We start from the raw sequence: 20,899 nt of genomic DNA on the forward strand, positions 1-20,899 counted from the left end.
CTTCTTGAAAGTGGGATGACTATGGAGGGAAGTCGAGAAGGGCTAGTAGTTAGTGATGAAGGAGGAGGTAAGAATTTTTTTAAGAAGGAAGATTTATTTTTTATTTTTTTTAATGTTTATTTATTTTTGACAGACTAAGCATGAGCGGGGGAGGGGCAGAGAGAGAGAGCAAGGCACAGAATCCAACATGGGGCTCAAACCCATGAACTGTGAGATTATGACCTGAGCTGAAGTCGGATGCCCAGGCGCCCCAAGAAGGAAGAGATTTTTAAGCATAGGCTGAGGCAAGAGAGTGATGGGAGGAGGTGGGAGTCACTTAACTAGATAAGACAGGTGAAGGGATTGTTTTTGGATGGAGCAAAGACTGTCCCATTGTGATAAGAAAAATACATGTAGGTAAGAGTATAGATAGGATACTGGGAAGTCTGGGTTTTTTTTTACATATAGTTACTTAAAAAAATTATTCTTTTTAAGCTTCTGAGTAGGGAAGACATACTGAGTGTATCTTTGTTATGATTATTCAACAGGAAAGTTCCGTGTCCAGGGCACAGTCTCCTCCAGTACCTGCCAGGAGAAATCAGCTCCGTGCAGAAGGTAGAGTTAACTATGAAGTCTGTAATCTAGAATATTTCCCTTAAACTTCTGTTTTGAAATAATTATACACTCATAGAATGTTGCCAAAGAGTATAGTGAGGTCTTGTGTACCCTTACTGCAGCTTCCCTCCGTGGTAATATCTTACATAGTACGGTAGCCAGGAAATTAACATTGTTGTTCTACAGACCTCTATCAGGGCTCAGAGTTTGAACATGAAGTAATTATGTGTGTTTGTATTTTTGTGTGGCTCTGTGCATTTGTATTATGTAAAACTTGTGTGACTACTATACAGTCAGGGTGTAGAACTGTGGCATCACCTCAGAGGAACGCTCTTGCGCTGCCCCTTCATAGTTGCACTTTCCCCACCCCAAGAATATTTCTTGACTTTTGAAATTCCTGTATTATTAGAAATGTGTGTGGGGCCTTACTGGTGTTCATGAATGTGATCTGTGTATATATAAAAAACATAAAAATTAACTTTTCATAAAACTGTCTCTCTGAGCATTTTGTGATGTCAGGTTATATTAAATGCTTAATCTTCTGTTCTTATACCTGTCTTATTTTTTACTTTTTGTGAATTTTCAGAGGAGAAAAAAAATGTAATAATGGAGTTATCAGAAATGAGGAAACAGCTTCGTAGTGAAGAGCGGCGTCTACAAGGGCGGTTGCTACATATGGACAGCGATGATGAAATTCATATAAGGTAAGTTTTGAATTGTGTTTTTTATTTGTTAATATCTTTTGTGTTCAGGAAAAGGAATCGTACATTAATCAGAACCTATCCAGTAATTCTACAGTTTTGGAACAGGATTAATTAATCTTTATTGTAAAGTCACATTTATTAGAATGAATGGTATGCATGCTTGAGAAAAGTTTTTAACAGAGTGTTGGTGAAATTATATGACTGAAATAGCCTTTTCCCCCAAAAGAAATCTAGCTAAACAGTTATATCTTAGTGGAAGCACTCAGTACAACTAATCCAAAGTAATATATGATTTATTGAGCCTGTATTTGTAGTGTGTGGTAGGTTTTCTTTTTCTTTCCTTCTTTTTTTTTTTTTTTTTTGATGGGGGCAAAATTGCTCTTTCTTTAACCAATATGCTTTTAGGTTCACATTCTTGAATTTTATGATTACATTGCCTTCATAAAACATTTATCCACACCTGTTGAACCTATTCATTGTGAAAATACGGGATATTTAATGAATATTTAACCTAATATAAAACATTTAAATTGAATGTTTTAACTGTCTTTCCCTTCTGCCGATAATATATTTATGGCAGTGATGATGGTGGTGGTTGTGTTGACAGAGATACTGGGATGGGGGAGTTAGAAAGAAGTAGTTCCTTCTTGAAGGAAAACCAGAAATAATAGCCCTAACCTTGAAATGTTTAATAGGATTAGATTTAGTGAAATTTAAGTTTTGGGATTACACCATTCTTCCAGCTCTATCTTAGAATGGATTGTTTGTCTCACCACATAAATCCATGAATGGAAAATAATTGACTCATTTTTTGACCTTATGTATACAAGGCAAATGGGTGCAGAAGTTGCTTTGTAAAAACTGATCTAAGTGGTAGGGAAGTCCACATTAGAAAAGAGGTAGTTGAAACAAGACCAGAAGAAGACATAAACTAGGCAATTAAGAAAACAATCTCTTTACTTTCCCTTTCCTAGTCTTCTATGAAATCAGGCACAGAAATTTAGTCCTTTAGGGGAAAATGATACAGGAATTGAAGACTTCAGAGTTGGAATAATCATTTTAAAGCTATTTTTTGCATTTTACATTAAAAATGTATTTTTTAAAATATTTTCTAGCCAAGTAACTTACTACCAAATATTTCTGATCATTTTTGCCAAAAGGACTCCTGTATTTTTTAAAGCAGTATTCTTCAAACTGCAGATTGTAGTCTATTAGTAGGAAGTAAAGTCAATATAGTGGGTAACTGCCACAGTTTTATTAAAGGGTGTTTATTTTTAAAAAAATTATTTATTTTGGCATAATTTAAAATTTTTTCTTTTTTTCAACGTTTATTTATTTTTGGGACAGAGAGAGACAGAGCATGAACGGGGGAGGGGCAGAGAGAGAGGGAGACACAGAATCGGAAACAGGCTCCAGGCTCCGAGCCATCAGCCCAGAGCCCGACGCGGGGCTCGAACTCACAGACCGCGAGATCGTGACCTGGCTGAAGTCGGACGCTTAACCGACGGTGCCACCCAGGCGCCCCATATTTTGGCATAATTTTAAAGAAAAGTTGCAAACATAGTACAGAATTCCCATATGCCCCTCAGTTTTCCTAATTGTTAACATCTTACTAGAGTAGAGTTTTCCCAATTGTTAACATCATACTAGAGTATGACTGTCACTAAAAAGCTGATATTGGAACATTACTACTATGTCCCAGACTTTTTGGATTTCTCTAGTTTTTCCGTTAATGTTCTCTTTCTATTCCAGGATGTAATCAATATATACAGTACCACATTACATTTAGTTGTCATGTCTCCTAATCCCCTCTGGTCTGAAACAATTTCTCATTCTTGTTTTCATGACTAACAGTGTAGAGGGGTATTGACTTCTGGAATCCTGTAGAATGTCACTTAATCTGGGTTTGTCTGAAGTTTATTCATGATTAGACTGGTGTTAAGGGTTTTTGGAAAGAATAGCACAGGGCAGGTGGTCTTCTCATCACATCACATTGCATCGCATTATGGGGGTACATGGCATCTACTTGATATCCCTGGGGATGGGAACCTTTGTCATTTGGTTAAAGTAGAATTTGCCAAGTTTCTCTGCTGCAGTTAGTATTCTTAAGACAGTAATCAATAAATCTGGCACACTTGCAAGAATGGGTAGGAGGTGGGATTAAGCTCCATCTCCTGGAGAGGGGGTGGGTTATCTATATATATTATTCAGAATTGTAAATGGTAAAATAATAAAATTTAAAATAAAAAATAAAAACTGTAGGAAAGATTTGTCCCTTCTCTTCCCTTTATTCAATCATTTATTTATATCACTTTTGTTTCATGTATATTTATTTTGTACTTTGAGTTATAATCCATTTTCCATTCTTTGTGGGCACTTCTTTACTTTCTGGTATTATAAGACACTCCAGGATCCTCTTGTACTTCCCCTACCTCAGCCCTAAAATCAGCCATTTCTCCAGGGAGCCATGATTCCTCTTGGAGAATGGTATTTAGAAACCAAGCTCTGGATGCTGGTTGTGCTTGCTGCTACTGGGTGTCATTGCTTCTGGGCAGATGGACAGTGGACAGAGCTAGAGAATTTAATATATGTATGTGTGCTAAGTCATATTAGCATATATCTGTCATTGTTCCCGGGTCTGTCAGTTTGTATATTTGTTCAGTTCCTACTGACATTCATGATTCTAATCCAGTATGTAGTAGGATTTTTACGTAGCATCTTTTTTTTAATTTTTAAATTGTTTAATGTTTATTTTTGTGAGAGAGAGAGCGCGCGAGAGAGTGAGTGCGCACGTGAGTGGGGGAGGGGCAGAGAGAGAGAGAGGGAGATACAGAATGTGAAGCAGGCTCCAGGCTCTGAGCTTGTCAGCATAGATCCCGACATCAGACTCAAACTCACAAACTGAGATCATGACCTGAAGTCAGGCGCTTAACCCACTGAGCCACCCAGGTGCCCTTATAGCATCGTAACCTCTGAGCATGTTCTGGTGAAGTAAACACAGGAAGTTTTGTGATATAGAATGGCTAGATAATGATGTATTAACCCAAGGTGGTGATTTTCTTTTATAATAGATTAATTACTTCTAAGTAATTGAGAGGTCAGTATAGTTTTTCTGTATTTACTTTTATGATGTTATAACTGTCTTAACTATGGCAGCATTCTGTATTCAGACATGCATATTTAATTCAATATAATAGGTTATTGGCATTTTCTTTTCTTTTTTTCATTCATAAGTTGAATGCTGTACTCTCTTTTAGCAAACCAATATAAGAAAGAGAAACCAGGCAGCTCTTCAGTTTTCTCATTTGTAAATGGTAATGATAATTTCTACCCCAAGATACTTTAGTGAAGAATAAATAAATGTATGTATTTGAAACTGCCTTGTAAATTCTACGTGCTAACTTAAGTTAGAGAATATATGTTAGAATTGCCATCATTGAGCAAGATTTGGTTAATACATTTACTTTGGTATAATTTTTAACATGTATTGTAGTCACAGACATCCCAGAGTTGATTCTTTATTCTGATTTTATAAACTGTCACAAAAAGAATCTCTTGTTAATTCACATTATTGAGCTCTTACTATATGTTAGGCACAAAACAAACATTAGCTAGCTCACATGCAAAGAAGATTTAACAGCCTAATTCCTAACTTAGCATTTTATTTAACTCTTAGCATTAATGGAAACCAGATAGGAGTCAAATTTAATGGCCTCCTGTAAGCCTTTTTACCATTTGTTTTGCATTTTAATGAATCCTGTCACCCTGGGTGGCTCACTATTTAGAGGTCTGTCTCAGCCTTGACAAGATAGTTTTGTGGCCCCAGTGACTCCTCATCCTCACCCTGAAGTGGTATTGCCTGTTGGGATCCAAGCTGTTCCCATCTAGGTGCTTAGAGAAGATTTAGTGAACAAAGAAATGAAGGCAGGAATGGGACCAAGTCTCTGACAGTTGTAGATTAAAGTTCCATTTTCAAAAAGAATACTAAATAATATAGGCCTGTCTGGTGCTATGGGAAGCAGCAGGGGATACCTGGTTTTTCTTTTCAGGGCTAAAGACACTGTCCCCCATCCCTGTCCTCTTCTTAGTCACTTCCCCAAAGCCCTAGCAGGAAACTTGCTTACTAAGCCACCTGCTTATTATGTTAACTTCCTAGGTACCACGGGATTAGAGCATTAATTAACTAATTAGGTATTGAATTCCCTGAAAGCCCACTGTAAAATTAGTGTTGGAGACTGTGGGTAGTACCCGTTATATTGGGCAGCATATTAATACCACATTTCTCTGTATAATTTTTATTTTAGGCTGAGGGGAAGATAACATTTTTTAATTACCTAATATGTATCAGATACAATGCTGGGTACATTACAGTGTGTAATTTCACTTAATTAAAAGGAATAGACATCATCTACATCTTACAGATGATAAAATCAGGGTCAGACTGCCAGTAAATAGCAGAGCTGGTCTTTGAATCTTGGTCTTGCTGACCTTAACGGCTGTGATCTCTCTACTGTGTGGAACATTGTAAGGTAAAGCTAAGTCATTTTACTCTTCTAATAAGGTACTTTGCATCGGAATATCTTGAAAGATTATAGTTACCTTTACTGTATTTTTTAATACAAGAGCTTGAAAAAGCAGATATTAGAGTAAATTTTTATAATGTGATGTCAGATGCCACATTTCTTGTACAGGGAGTTAAATGTGAACTCTAATTTTCTTTTCCTTAAAACACATTTATCAAAATTTGTCATTTATCTGTAGGAAAAGAGAAAAGAATCCCATGGATGTATTTGACATGGCTAGACATCGGTTGCAAGCTCCTGTCAGAAGACAGTCACCTAAGGGCTTAGATGCTACTACTTTTCAGAATATTCATGACTTCAATGAGTTGAAAGACAGAGGTGAGTAGAATGCTGCTGTTTTAAAGATACAGCCTGTGTTCTACCCATATTCAAGTATTTATTTGTATCCTTTTCCTAAAGTAGTTTCATTTATAATACATATTTTAAACGATGATGAGTAAACTTCCATATACTCTAGTTCTTCAGTATCTGAACGAAGCTTTAGTGTATCTCTAACAGCATAGAGCTGTTAAAGCCTGTCAGGAGTGGATTCGATCAGGTAGAATGCGAAGAGTGTCATTAATGAAAGGTGGACAGAGCAAGATGAGCTGAGGAAAGAAACTGGGAAGGAACAGCCAGAGTGACTGGAGGAAAAGCAGGAGAATGTGGTATCCTGAAAGCTAAGTGAAGAGTGTGTCAGGGAGAAGGGATCATGTAAGATGAATATTGCAAAGTGTCAGTTGGATGAGATGTCACTGGTGACCTCCATTAGATCTTTTTTGGTGAAATTATGGCATCAGAAACCAATTAACTTTGCAATTAGGGTTGACTAGGAGGCAAAGTATTGAAGGCAACCCTTGGAGGAAGTTTGGCCAGGAAGGGGAGGAGCAAAGGGTCCAGGTCTGGGGAACTTGTTAGGATGCTAATGTGAAGGGCTGTTACTGGGGAAGAGGTGTGAGATACAGAAGAGAGAGAATGATGAGAGCAGGGTCCCTGAGGAGGCAGGAGGAAATAGAGGATTTTTGAAGGAAGAAAGTAGAGAATATTTGATAAAGCACTTAGAAGGAGGAGAGAAAGCTTAGTAGGGAAATAGATTGCCAAGATACACAGTGGCCTGGGAGATGGAAAATGTGTAGAGAAGCCAAAATGTGTGTTATATGTGACTTTCCTTTTGGACCATTTAATAGAGCAGGTATTGGAGTCAAGGGGGCAGAGATGGATGTGTGATCATATGATCTATACCAGAATTTAACTTTTCTTCTTTTTACTTTTTTGTAAATGTTTGTTTATTTGTGAGAGAGAGAGCAAGCGAGCATGAGTGGGGGAGGGGCAGAGAGAGAGGGTCTTCATTTTAAGAGTAAGAGCTATTATTGAGAGTTTTGAAAATACATATAAAGAAAGAGGGAAAAATCACCTTACTCAAACCACCTGAATATAAACACCATTCTTATTTCAAGTCTTCTTTCTGAGCGTAATTAAAGCAAAAAGGGTAAAAATAAGATCTAAGTGTTAATTTTTCCTTTTGCTTTTCATTTATACTTACAAGTGTCATCATTTACATATACTGTAGATTTTTAATTCTACTATTTGTTGATAATTTACTGTATGCAGGAATTGTATTAAGCCCAGTGGGTCTCGGGGCACCTTGGTGCCTGTCAGTGGAGTATCCAACTTTTGCTCAGGTCATGATCTCACGGTTCATGGGTTAGAGCCCCAGCACAGAACCTGCTTTGGATTCTATGTCTCCCTCTCTTTCTGCCCCTCCTCTGCTTGCATGTAGGTAAGCTCTCTCTCTCTCTCAAAAATAAACATTAAAAAAAAATTATTGGTGTGCCTGGGTGTTTCAGTCAGTTAAGTGTCTTACTTAGGCTCAGGTCATGATCTCACGGTTGGTGAGTTCAAGCCCTGCATCAAGCTCTGTGCTGACAGCTCAGAGTCTGGAGCCTGCTTCAGATTCTGTGTCCCCATCTCTTTCTGCCCCTCCACCTGCTTGTGCTCTCTCTCTGTCTCTCAAAAATAAGTAAATGTTTGGAAAAAAACAAGCCAGTGCATCTCAAGAATTTGGTCAGGGGATCTGTGAGGTCAAAACTGTTTTTATTCAGGGCACATGGGTGGCTCAGTTGGTTAAGTGTCCAACTTCGGCTCAGGTCATGATCTCACGGCTCATGAATTCAAGCCTTGTGTTGAGCTCTGTGCTGACAGCTCGGAGCCTGGAACCTGCTTCAGATTCTGTCTCCCTCTCTCTGCCCCTCCGCCACTTGCGCTCTGTCTCTCTCTCTCTCTCTCTCTCTCTCTCTCTCAAATATAAATAAACATTAAAAAAAACCTTTTTATTATAAATTAAGACATTATTTGTCTTTTTTATTTTTATTCTCACGTGTGTATACAGGTTTTCTGGAGGTTACACAGCATCTGATAACTTCATTGCTCTGATGCTAATACTACAGTGTGTTTGTGTGTTCTTATTTTTAAATTTTTTTTTTTTTAGTTTAATTTCTAATAAAGTTTGTGTATGTGAGAGACTTAGATAAAAGCTCTTAGGGGTCCTCAAAGATCATGAGATCATGAGAACAAAAAAGGTTTACACCACAAATTGAGCCACTCATTTTCCCTATGTTATTTCCACATTGAGTCCTTGTTCATCATGTGACTCAGTTGTTGATATCTCTTGTTTTTACAGAGAGGAAACAGAGTCTGAAAGTGGCAAAAGTCAGGGTCTATCCAATCCAAGTTCATGTGTCCAGTCTCTTCTGTTAACTTTGTCCTTAATCATTTTCTAATTCTTAGGTATTCAACATAGTTCCCATTTTTTATGTTATACTATTACATTATTTTGATAATTTTGGTAACTTCTGATCATAAAGCTTTTTATATATTTAGGATCAATTCTTTAAATTCTATCCCAGAAGTGTAATTAGTAGATCAAAGGGAATAATAGTTTCAGGGCTTTTTAATGTATGTAGTATATTTTTGTTCTCAACATTTAAAAATTAAGGTTTAACATTTTCATTCTGATCAATTGATATTCTTGAATTGTGGCATAGGGGAATTCTTAGACTGGCATTTCCTCCACTAATGATATCTCTCTCCTAAAGTTCCAGCCAGTCTACATTTGTCTTGCTTTTTGCATGATACTTGCAAGGGTTAAAATTTTAATTGGCCAGTAACATTATATTTTCATTTTTTCAGTATATTTTAGAGATTGGCTGTGATTACAGTGTTTCATGGCTGCCTGAGTTATAGCCATGTGACTGACTGCTTGGACATAGTTGCCTAGCTATGTGTTTGGGGTGGGGGGTATCTTCGGGAGTGGGACGGTAGGAGAATGCCTAATAAGTTAGTGCTTGTTCTGGTGAGGGTTTCCTTATAATGTTGGTAAGTTTGTGAAAGGGCATCTATTTAAAGAATATTAATTTCATGTTCTTTAGTTTTATAATAATTGTAGTATCTTTTGACTTTAGTGAAATTTTATTATTTATATTCTTTGATTTTGAAATTAGGTTATTCATATGTTTATAGTGAAGTTTAATAAAATTTCCTTTGGAAACAAGATTGAGCTTAGCTGTATATTTTTGTACTAGATTCAGAAACACGAATTGATCTGAAATTTATGTACCCGGATCCTCCAAGAGATCACCACACCTTAGAGATTCAGCAGCAAGCCCTGCTAAGAGAACAGCAGAAGAAACTGAATAGAATAAAGATGCAGGAAGGTGCTGAAGGTAAGAAATAATCATTACTATCTCAAATAGTATCAGTGAGTTGTTTTTTGTTGTTGTTATTGGCTTTTTTCTCTCTCTGGTATTGATTTCAGTTCCAGGCAATTTCCCTCCACTGGCGGCTCTATGCTCACATGGCTCTTGTGGCGTATAGTCCCAGAAAAATACAGGTCCCAGGGAGGGCTCTGATTGGTGTGGCTGAGGTATGTTATCCATGTATGAGAAGGGCCCAGCCATTCACTGTAACGAGGAAGATTGAGCACCTTGGCTAGGTCAGGTGACATCTGCAGCAAGAAGTAGGAACCAAGGGAAAGAATGCTGGGGCATTTCTTTATCATGCGTGTCTGCCAGGTTTTGATACGACATAAAGTTTGTACAGCACCAGACTGGGCTGTGAACATGTTTTTGTATAATCAGCCAGTCAGCAGATACTTACTAAGTGACTACCGTAAGCACAAATACACATATCCAGGGGATGTGGTGATGAAGGAAATAATGCTACTGCTCTCTAGGAGCTTATACTTTGGGGGAGACATTAGCTGCTAAATAAGCATTAAGTGTGATGAATGCTGCAAAGGAGAAATTTAGGATCCCTTGGGAGTGTGGAACTAGGGGTGGGGGAGCATCTGGTAGCAGAGTGGAGCAGCTGCCTCAGTATCTGTGCTCCCTGTTGATCCAGTGACCCTCACACATATTTCACCAGCTTTGCCAGCCTTCAGGCCACTGAGAGTGGCCATAGAAAATGAGTTGTACAAACGCAATAGTCTGGTAACAAGAATGAGAAGACATGGTCCTACCAGTTATTTTTAGGAAAATTTAAGACCCTAACTTGGCAGGTTGATCTGGCCTGCAGGATCTGAGGAACCTTTTTTTGACCATGAGACAGTATCACAGGAGTAAGAGGTATACCACTTTAGGCCTAGGTCAAGACTTTGATAAAGATTGATATAGGGAAAGTCTTTCCTCTATCTTGTACAGAATTTTTCACGATGGTCTCATAGATCACCCTCTGACGGCAGAGTAACTCAAATTCTATGATAAATACTAGGCATGCCATCAGAGAAGAGAAAAGCAAATACATTGTTCAACCTTTACAAGCATTTTGGTGGAATTTTCGCTTAGGAATTCCAGCTGATGATCTGATCTGGTGTGATCTTGGCAAATTAGGCTGATTAACCCAAAAACAGTCCCCAGGTAGATTCAGATGTGTTTTTGCGCTGTGGGTATCCATTTTCCATAGCAACCATCTGCCACCTTCCAACAAACAGTATGATGACTTAATTCATAAAAATATGGTTTAACTATAAAACAGTCACAAACATGGTATAAAATATTCTAAGAGCCTGGGTGGCTCAGTTGGTTAAGTATCTGATTCTTGGATTTTCGGCTCAGGTCATGATCTCATGGTTTGTGAGGGCAAGCCCTGCGCCGGGCTCCATACTGATAGCATGGGGCCTGCTTGGTAACCTCTCTTTCTCTCTCTCTCTTTCTCTGCCCCTACCCTGCTCTCTCCCTCTCTTTCTCAAAATAAATATTAAAAAAAAATTCTAAGAAGGAATACAGGCTGTCATTCATTGGTAGAGTATTTATTCCCAATGGCAGGTTCTAAAGGACAAAATGCACTATTCAGAGGAACACATAGGAGCACTGGTCAGATCAAAGAGGGACCTTTGGTATACATGATCCAGAATATTTGCCCCTGGAACCAGATACCTAGAGCTGAACTCGCCTCCTTCAGTTCATGTGAGGGGCCTGTGTTTAACTCCACTCAGCAAATTTCTACACAGATTGTGGAAGTATGAAAGAAGATGGTGAAGAATTCTGCATTATTTTCTCTTTATTTAGGCATCAGTTTCAAGTTCACAGTGATTTTACTGTTTCTATTCATTAATGTGAATGGAAGAATTTTATTCAATTAAAATGGATGCTTAGTTATATTTATTAATAAGTAATATCTTAACATTATAAAATGTGATAGTTGAAAAAGAATTTCTAATAGAGCACTAGCTAGTTACAAAAGATATTCTAAAAATTTTTTTTAAATTTTATTTTAGAAAATCTGTTTTTAATGTTCATATATTTTTGAGAGAGAGACAGCATGCTAGCTGGGGAAGGGCAGAGAGAGACAGAATCTGAAGCAGGCTCCAGGCTCCGAGCTGTCAGCACAGAGTCTGACGCAGGGCCCGAACTCATGCCAAGATGTGAGATAATGACCTGAGCTCAAGTCAGATGCTCAACTAACTGAGCCACCCAGGTGCCCCTAAAAATTTTTATTTTAAAATGTTTTCTAACTTTTTTTCTCCATTAACTGTAGTTGACTTGGATGCTATCCCAAGTGCTAAAGTACGGGACCACAGAATGGTAAGAAACCACTTATTTTTTTACCACAATTTTTCAGGTTAGTTTTTGGGGGATAAAAAATTTTTAGAAATATGGTGAGTAATCCAGTTTTGAATATTGAATTAAGAAAGAATTTAAATATTGTCTCATCTGTGTAGTGGGTAGTAGAAATATATTAGTATAATACATAGAAAATATATTGTTATACAAAGTATATTGTGGCATTGGATCTAGGCTCTTCAAGTTGGTCTGTTTTTTTTTTTTTTTAATTTTTTTTTTTCAACGTTTATTTATTTTTGGGACAGAGAGAGACAGAGCATGAACGGGGGAGGGGCAGAGAGAGAGGGAGACACAGAATCGGAAACAGGCTCCAGGCTCTGAGCCATCAGCCCAGAGCCTGACGCGGGGCTCGAACTCACGGACCGTGAGATCGTGACCTGGCTGAAGTCGGACACTTAACTGACTGCGCCACCCAGGCGCCCCAAGTTGGTCTGTTTTTAATTGTGTGACTTCAGGCAAGATATTTAATCTTTCTGTGCCTTAGCTTCCTGATCTGTAAAATAGGATAGTATTACCTCTGAGAGTGGCTATAAGTAAATTATTATTTGCAAGGCACTTAGAGATAGGCCTGTCACGTAATTTCTATATAAATGTTGATTAAATAAATGAAAAATAGTTTGGGTTGTTGTGGGGATTAAGTGAGATAATGTATTAAAAAAGCCTTTAGCACAGAGCCTGGCCCATAATAAGTGCAGCGTGTTTGCTGTCAGTATGAGCAGCAGTGGAAGTAGGAGTTTATTATATAAATATTGGTGAGGCCTATTAAGAAAGAAAGCAAGGTAAGGGTGTTACTCTTATCGTGAGGAGGTGAAATCTGTGCAGAGACTGAATAAAGGGAAGGAATGAGGGGCCCCTGGGCAGCTCAGTTTGTTAAGCATCTGACTCTGGATTGTGGCTTAGGTTCCTGAGATCAAGCCCTGCATTGGGCTCTGTGCTGACAGTGTGGAGCCTGCTTGGGATCCTCTTTCTCCCTCTCTCTCTCTCTGCCCCTCATGCATGTGTGTACATGTATTCTCTCTCTCAAGTAAACACTTAAGAGAAGGGATGAGCTGCTTTCATGCAACAAATATGTATTGAATACTTACTGTGGAGCAGATAGACGGTGCTAGGTGCTGGGGGCATAGGAATGAAGAAAAATGCCTGCCCTCTGAGGGCTAGCTTTCTGTTAAGAGGGAGAGACAATAAATAAATATATAGTATGTTAGATTGTGGGGCTCTGGAGAAAATAATAGCCTGGAAAGGTGCTGGGTGTCCTGGGGTAAGAGAGTTTACAATGTTGGGGGGCACCTGGGTGGCTCAGTTAGGTGTCCAACTTTGGCTCAGGTCATGATCTCGTGGTTCATGAGTTCAAGCTCCACGTCAGGCTCTGTGCCGACAGCTCGGAGGCTGGAGTCTGCTTCAAATTCTGTCTCCCTCTCTCTCTGCCCCTCCCCTGCTCACGTTCTCTCTCTCGTCTCTCTCTCTCTCTAGTCTCTCTCAAAAATAAATAAAACATTAAAATAAAAAGAGGGTTTATAATGTGAAATACAGTGGGCATGAAAGGCCTCATGGAGGAGGTAATATTCAAATAAGGACATCAAGGAGGTGGCTGTGTGAATTAGCAGGGGACACATCTGGAGGCAGCTTCTAGGCAGTGGCCCTGGGCAAGAGTAGGCTTGGTGCATACAGGAAGCAGTGACCAGGCTGGGGAGGCTGGAGAACCATGAGCAGAGTGGGTAGAGAGGTGATGGGCTGGACTGCAGAGCCTCCAAACCCATCACAGGGTTTTGCCTTTTACATTGTGCACATGTTGAGAAGCTTCCAGAGTTTTAGAGCAGAGTAGTGACACATGGCTACTGCTATAATCTAAGTGATTTAGCCTGGGGTAGGAGTAGTGGAAGTGGTCAGAAGTGGCCGAATTTATGTGTGTGTGTGTGTATGTATGTATGTATGTATGTATGTATGTTTATTTAGAGCAAGAGAGCGCGCATGCATGCAGAGGAGGAGCAGAGAGGGAGAGAGAGAGAATCCTAAGCAGTCTCCTTGCTGTTAGTGCAGAGGCTGATGCGGAGTTCCAGCTTAAAAACCGTGAGATCATGACCTGAGCTGAAATTAAGAGTTGGACACTTAACCAACTGAGCCATCCAGGCACCCCAGAAGTGTTTGGATTTATTTTGAAAGGAGACCTGAAAGGATTTTGATATATTGGTTGTAGAGTATGGGGAATCAAAGGTGGAGTCAAGGGTTCTGGTTGGGAGTTGACGTTTATAGCAGTAGGAAAGCAGAAGAAACACATTTGTGGGGGGAGAGATTTAGGAACTTAGTTTTAGACATGGTAAGTTTTGAGATGCCTATTAGACAAACAGTTGGAACTGGCAAGTAGCAGACAGATAAGTTCAGGGGAAAAGATTGGGGTTGGAAAGAAATTTAATCTTCACACACATGAATGGCAGAAACAGTATTGCCCCCATTTTCAGATTATAAAGATAAGGCTCAGGTAGGCTGTTTTAGTAGCCCAGGGTTCCAGTTGGTAGCTGTTGGTACTTAGTTTTGAACTGATAATGATGTTGCTAATAGCTACCATTTACAGCGTGACCACTGCTTACCTGTTCCAGATACTTGACATTTATTTCTCTAAAGTTCACAACAAGGTGTGCTTATCCCTATTTGACATATGAGGAAACTGCTAGCACATGGCCACGCAGTCAGTAAGCTGCAAAGCCCAGATCTGAAACCAAGGTGGTCTCGAGCTCCTCTTTGTCCCCGTACCACACCTATTCCTGAAGATTCTGTAGGTCGGTAGGTTTCTCTGTGTGTGGCAGCCACCTTTCTCAGTGAAAAGATATCGAAATTTAACAGCTGGGATTTTGATTAAAATCCTGGATTAGTGGGGCACCTGGGTGGCTCAGTCAGTTAAGTGGCCGACTTCAGCTCAGATCATGAACTTGCAGTCCGTGAGTTTGAGCCCCACGTCAGGCTCTGTGCTGCTAGCTCAGAGCCCGGAGCCTGCTTTGGATTCTGTGTCTCCCCCTCTCTCTGATCCTCCCCGCTCATGCTCTCTCTCTCAGAAATAAAGAAATTAAAAAAAAAAAAAATTAAAAAAAACCCTGGATTAGTAACACTGTATTTTGCTGAGTAGAAACTTAGCATAAGCCAACAGTTTATCATGGCTGTTACCAAAAAGCTAATAAATTTTGGGCTCCTCATCTTCCTAGAAACTGGATTATATAGGAAACACAAATGAAAGTGGGGCAGGTTGTCATGGAGAAGATAGAGCTTGGGTGGACTTGGATCACTTTTCAGTTATGTGAAGGACTGTGATGAAGAACAGAGAAGTGTGGCGATAAGTATGCCATGCTAGGGATACCTGCTCCAGACCATTTGGTAAATATTAGATGCTGTTATTTTCATGCTAAAAAGCAAAAGCAGAATCAATAGGTGTTAAAAAGGAAAGTTAAATGCAGTATATGGAAGAATTGAGTGAAAGAGAAGAACTTTGTGATAATCAATGCTGTGTATCAGTGGAATGTATTTAGAAATTAATGGATAATAGCTCTTTGGTGGTGCATTCTAGCACATCCTAAAAATCTGGTGGGGAGGTGGTGTCAGGTGACTTTAGGCTCCTTCTAGCATCTAAGGTGATATTATTCTCTGTATGTAAATCTGTTAATCCCTTATTTGAGAGCTCATTACAAGCCCAGTCATAGTGTTATTTTGTTTCCTACTCTTCTGTTCTCTCTACATCTGTGCTATACCTGTGTGACAACTGCTGTCACACAGGGCTTTCCTTGTCTGGGGGCGTGCTCCTCTCTGTCCCCCATGGCACTGTGATCCACTCCACAGCAGAAAGTCTTACTCATCTTTGTTCCTGGCATGGAGGAAATAGTGCACTACACAGATTTATTGGAAGAATGAGGGAGTCTTGGCGCTGTTTAAAGACGTTTTAATTTTTTTATTTATTTTTTTTATTTTTTTTTATGAAATTTATTGACAAATTGGTTTCCATACAACACCCAGTGCTCATCCCAAAAGGTGCCCTCCTCAATACCCATCACCCACCCTCTCCTCCCTCCCACCCCCCATCAACCCTCAGTTTGTTCTCAGTTTTTAACAGTCTCTTATGCTTTGGCTCTCTCCCATTCTAACCTCTTTTTTTTTTTTCCTTCCCCTCCCCCATGGGTTCCTGTTAAGTTTCTCAGGATCCACATAAGAGTGAAACCATATGGTATCTGTCTTTCTCTGTATGGCTTATTTCACTTAGCATCACACTCTCCAGTTCCATCCACGTTGCTACAAAAGGCCATATTTCATTTTTTCTCATTGCCACGTAATATTCCATTGTGTATATAAACCACAATTTCTTTATCCATCCATCAGTTGATGGACATTTAAGCTCTTTCCATAATTTGGCTATTGTTGAGAGTGCTGCTATGAACATTGGGGTACAAGTGGCCCTATGCATCAGTACTCCTGTATCCCTTGGATAAATTCCTAGCAGTGCTATTGCTGGGTCATAGGATAGGTCTATTTTTAATTTTCTGAGGAACCTCCACACTGCTTTCCAGAGTGGCTGCACCAGCTTGCATTCCCACCAACAGTGCAAGAGGGTTCCCGTTTCTCCACATCCTCTCCAGCATCTATAGTCTCCCGATTTGTTCATTTTGGCCACTCTGACTGGCGTGAGGTGATACCTGAGTGTGGTTTTGATTTGTATTTCCCTGATAAGGAGCGACGCTGAACATCTTTTCATGTGCCTGTTGGCCATCCGGATGTCTTCTTTAGAGAAGTGTCTATTCATGTTTTCTGCCCATTTCTTCACTGGCTTATTTGTTTTTCGGGTGTGGAGTTTGGTGAGCTCTTTATAGATTTTGGATACTAGCCCTTTGTCCGATATGTCATTTGCGAATATCTTTTCCCATTCCGTTGGTTGCCTTTTAGTTTTGTTGGTTGTTTCCTTTGCTGTGCAGAAGCTTTTTATCTTCATAAGGTCCCAGTAATTCACTTTTGCTTTTAATTCCCTTGCCTTTGGGGATGTGTCGAGTAAGAGATTGCTACAGCTGAGGTCAGAGAGGTCTTTTCCTGCTTTCTCCTCTAAGGTTTTGATGGTTTCCTGTCTCACATTTAGGTCCTTTATCCATTTTGAGTTTATTTTTGTGAATGGTGTGAGAAAGTGGTCTAGTTTCAACCTTCTGCATGTTGCTGTCCAGTTCTCCCAGCACCTTTGTTAAAGAGGCTGTCTTTTTTCCATTGGATGTTCTTTCCTGCTTTGTCAAAGATGAGTTGGCCATACGTTTGTGGGTCTAGTTCTGGGGTTTCTATTCTATTCCATTGGTCTGTGTGTCTGTTTTTGTGCCAATACCATGCTGTCTTGATGATTACGGCTTTGTAGTAGAGGCTAAAGTCTGGGATTGTGATGCCTCCTGCTTTGGTCTTCTTCAAAATTCCTTTGGCTATTCGGGGCCTTTTGTGGTTCCATATGAATTTTAGGATTGCTTGTTCTAGTTTCGAGAAGAATGCTGGTGCAATTTTGATTGGGATTGCATTGAATGTGTAGATAGCTTTGGGTAGTATTGACATTTTGACAATATTATTTTTCCAATCCATGAGCAGGGAATGTCTTTCCATTTCTTTAAATCTTCTTCAATTTCCTTCATAAGCTTTCTATAGTTTTCAGCATACAGATCCTTTACATCTTTGGTTAGATTTATTCCTAGGTATTTTATGCTTCTTGGTGCAATTGTGAATGGGATCCGTTTCTTTATTTGTCTTTCTGTTGCTTCATTGTTAGTGTATAAGAATGCAACTGATTTCTGTACATTGATTTTGTATCCTGCCACTTTGCTGAATTCATCTATCAGTTCTAGCAGACTTTTGGTGGAGTCTATCGGATTTTCCATGTATAATATCATGTCATCTGCAAAAAGCGAAAGCTTGACTTCATCTTTGCCAATTTTGATGCCTTTGATTTCCTTTTGTTGTCTGATTGCTGATGCTAGAACTTCCAGCACTATGTTAAACAGCAGCGGTGAGAGTGGGCATCCTTGTCGTGTTCCTGATCTCAGGGAAAAAGCTCTCAGTTTTTCCCCGTTGAGGATGATGTTAGCTGTGGGCTTTTCATAAATGGCTTTTATGATCTTTAAGTATGTTCCTTCTATCCCAACTTTCTCAAGGGTTTTTATTAAGAAAGGGTGCTGGATTTTGTCGAAGGCCTTTTCTGCATCGATTGACAGGATCATATGGTTCTTCTCTTTTTTTTTGTTAATGTGATGTATCACGTTGATTGATTTGCGAATGTTGAACCAGCCCTGCATCCCAGGAATGAATCCCACTTGATCATAGTGAATAATTCTTTTTATATGCTGTCGAATTCGATTTGCTAGTATCTTATTGAGAATTTTTGCATCCATATTCATCAGGGATATTGGCCTGTAGTTCTCTTTTTTGACTGGGTCTCTGTCTGGTTTAGGAATCAAAGTAATACTGGCTTCATAGAATGAGTCTGGAAGTTTTCCTTCCCTTTCTATTTCTTGGAATAGCTTGAGAAGGATAGGTATTATCTCTGCTTTAAACGTCTGGTAGAACTCCCCTGGGAAGCCATCTGGTCCTGGACTCTTATTTGTTGGGAGATTTTTGATAACCGATTCAATTTCTTCGCTGGTTATGGGTCTGTTCAAGCTTTCTATTTCCTCCTGATTGAGTTTTGGAAGAGTGTGGGTGTTCAGGAATTTGTCCATTTCTTCCAGGTTGTCCAATTTGTTGGCATATAATTTTTCATAGTATTCCCTGATAATTGTTTGTATCTCTGAGGGATTGGTTGTAATAATTCCATTTTCATTCATGATTTTATCTATTTGGGTCATCTCCCTTTTCTTTTTGAGAAGCCTGGCTAGAGGTTTGTCAATTTTGTTTATTTTTTCAAAAAACCAACTCTTGGTTTCGTTGATCTGCTCTACAGTTTTTTTAGATTCTATATTGTTTATTTCTGCTCTGATCTTTATTATTTCTCTTCTTCTGCTGGGTTTAGGCTGCCTTTGCTGTTCTGCTTCTAGTTCCTTTAGGTGTGCTGTTAGATTTTGTATTTGGGATTTTTCTTGTTTCTTGAGATAGGCCTGGATTGCAATGTATTTTCCTCTCAGGACTGCCTTCGCTGCGTCCCAAAGCGTTTGGATTGTTGTATTTTCATTTTCGTTTGTTTCCATATATTTTTTAATTTCTTCTCTAATTGTCTGCTTGACCCACTCATTCGTTAGTAGGGTGTTCTTTAACCTCCATGCTTTTGGAGGTTTTCCAGACTTTTTTCTGTGGTTGATCTCAAGCTTCATAGCATTGTGGTCTGAAAGTAAGCATGGTATAATTTCAATTCTTGTAAACTTATGAAGGGCTGTTTTGTGACCCAGTATATGATCTATCTTGGAGAATGTTCCATGTGCACTCGAGAAGAAAGTATATTCTGTTGCTTTGGGATGCAGAGTTCTAAATATATCTGTCAAGTCCATCTGATCCATTGTCTCATTCAGGGCCCTTGTTTGTTTATTGACTGTGTGTCTAGATGATCTATCCATTTCTGTAAGTGGGGTGTTAAAGTCCCCTGCAATTACCACATTCTTATCAATAAGGTTGCTTATGTTTATGAGTAATTGTTTTATATATTTGGGGGCTCCGGTATTCGGCGCATAGACATTTATAATTGTTAGCTCTTCCTGATGGATAGACCCTGTAACTATTATATAATGTCCTTCTTCATCTCTTGTTACAGCCTTTAATTTAAAGTCTAATTTGTCTGATATGAGTATGGCTACTCCAGCTTTCTTTTGGCTTCCAGTCGCATGATAAATAGTTCTCCATCCCCTCACTCTCAATCTAAAGGTGTCCTCAGGTCTAAAATGAGTCTCTTGTAGACAGCAAATAGATGGGTCTTGTTTTTTTATCCATTCTGATACCCTGTGTCTTTTGGTTGGCGCATTTAATCCATTTACATTCAGTGTTATTATAGAAAGATACGGGTTTAGAGTCATTGTGATGTCTGTATGTTTTATGCTTGTAGTGATGTCTCTGGTACTTTGTCTCACAGGGTCCCCCTTAGGATCTCTTGTAGGGCTGGTTTAGTGGTGACAAATTCCTTCAGTTTTTGTTTGTTTGGGAAGACCTTTATCTCTCCTTCTATTCTAAATGACAGACTTGCTGGATAAAGGATTCTCTGCTGCATATTTTTTCTGTCTAGCACCCTGAAAATCTCGTGTCAATTCTTTCTGGCCTGCCAAGTTTCAAAAGAGAGATCAGTCACGAGTCTTATAGGTCTCCCTTTATATGTGAGGGCACGTTTACCCCTCGCTGCTTTCAGAATTTTCTCTTTATCCTTGTATTTTGCCAGTTTCACTATGATATGTTGTGCAGAAGATCGATTCAAGTTACGTCTGAAGGGAGTTCTCTGTGCCTCTTGGATTTCAATGCCTTTTTCCTTCCCCAGTTCAGGGAAGTTCTCAGCTATGATTTCTTCAAGTACCCCTTCAGCACCTTTCCCTCTCTCTTCCTCCTCTGGGATACCAATTATGCGTATATTATTTCTTTTTAGTGTATCACTTAGTTCTCTAATTTTCCCCTCATACTCCTGGATTTTTTTCTCTCTCTTTTTCTCAGCTTCCTCTTTTTCCATAACTTTATCTTCTAGTTCACCTATTCTCTCCTCTGCCTCTTCAAGCCGAGCTGTGGTGGTTTCCATTTTGTTATGCATTTCGTTTAAAGCGTTTTTCAGCTCCTCGTGACTGTTCCTTAGTCCCTTGATCTCTGTAGCAAGAGATTCTCTGCTGTCCTGTATACTATTTTCAAGCCCAGTGATTAATTTTATGACTATTATTCTAAATTCACTTTCTGTTATATTATTTAAATCCGTTTTGATCAGCTCATTAGCTGTTGTTATTTCCTGGAGATTCTTCTGAGGGGA

At 39.2% G+C, this 20,899-nt stretch overlaps 1 protein-coding gene across 10 annotated transcripts in view; it reads left to right on the forward strand.

The window, feature by feature from the left end:
* Positions 1–20,899, forward strand: part of CSPP1 (centrosome and spindle pole associated protein 1) — a 159,660-nt gene that overhangs the window by 128,481 nt on the left and 10,280 nt on the right. For 9 of the 10 annotated variants that reach the window (XR_006300655.1, XM_043602225.1, XM_043602229.1 and 6 more), the window contains 5 exons: positions 528–594; positions 1,181–1,298; positions 6,060–6,199; positions 9,442–9,582; positions 11,894–11,940. Coding sequence is in view for 8 of the 10 variants with exons in the window: in XM_043602225.1 (XP_043458160.1) it covers positions 528–594; positions 1,181–1,298; positions 6,060–6,199; positions 9,442–9,582; positions 11,894–11,940 (513 nt within the window). In the remaining 2 variants the exon portion in view is untranslated. The remainder of the gene's footprint in view (positions 1–527; positions 595–1,180; positions 1,299–6,059; positions 6,200–9,441; positions 9,583–11,893; positions 11,941–20,899) is intronic. The other variant, XR_006300656.1, reaches the window with a different exon arrangement.

This window comes from Prionailurus bengalensis, chromosome F2 (assembly GCF_016509475.1).
Source record: "Prionailurus bengalensis isolate Pbe53 chromosome F2, Fcat_Pben_1.1_paternal_pri, whole genome shotgun sequence".
NCBI classification, from domain to species: domain Eukaryota; kingdom Metazoa; phylum Chordata; class Mammalia; order Carnivora; family Felidae; genus Prionailurus; species Prionailurus bengalensis.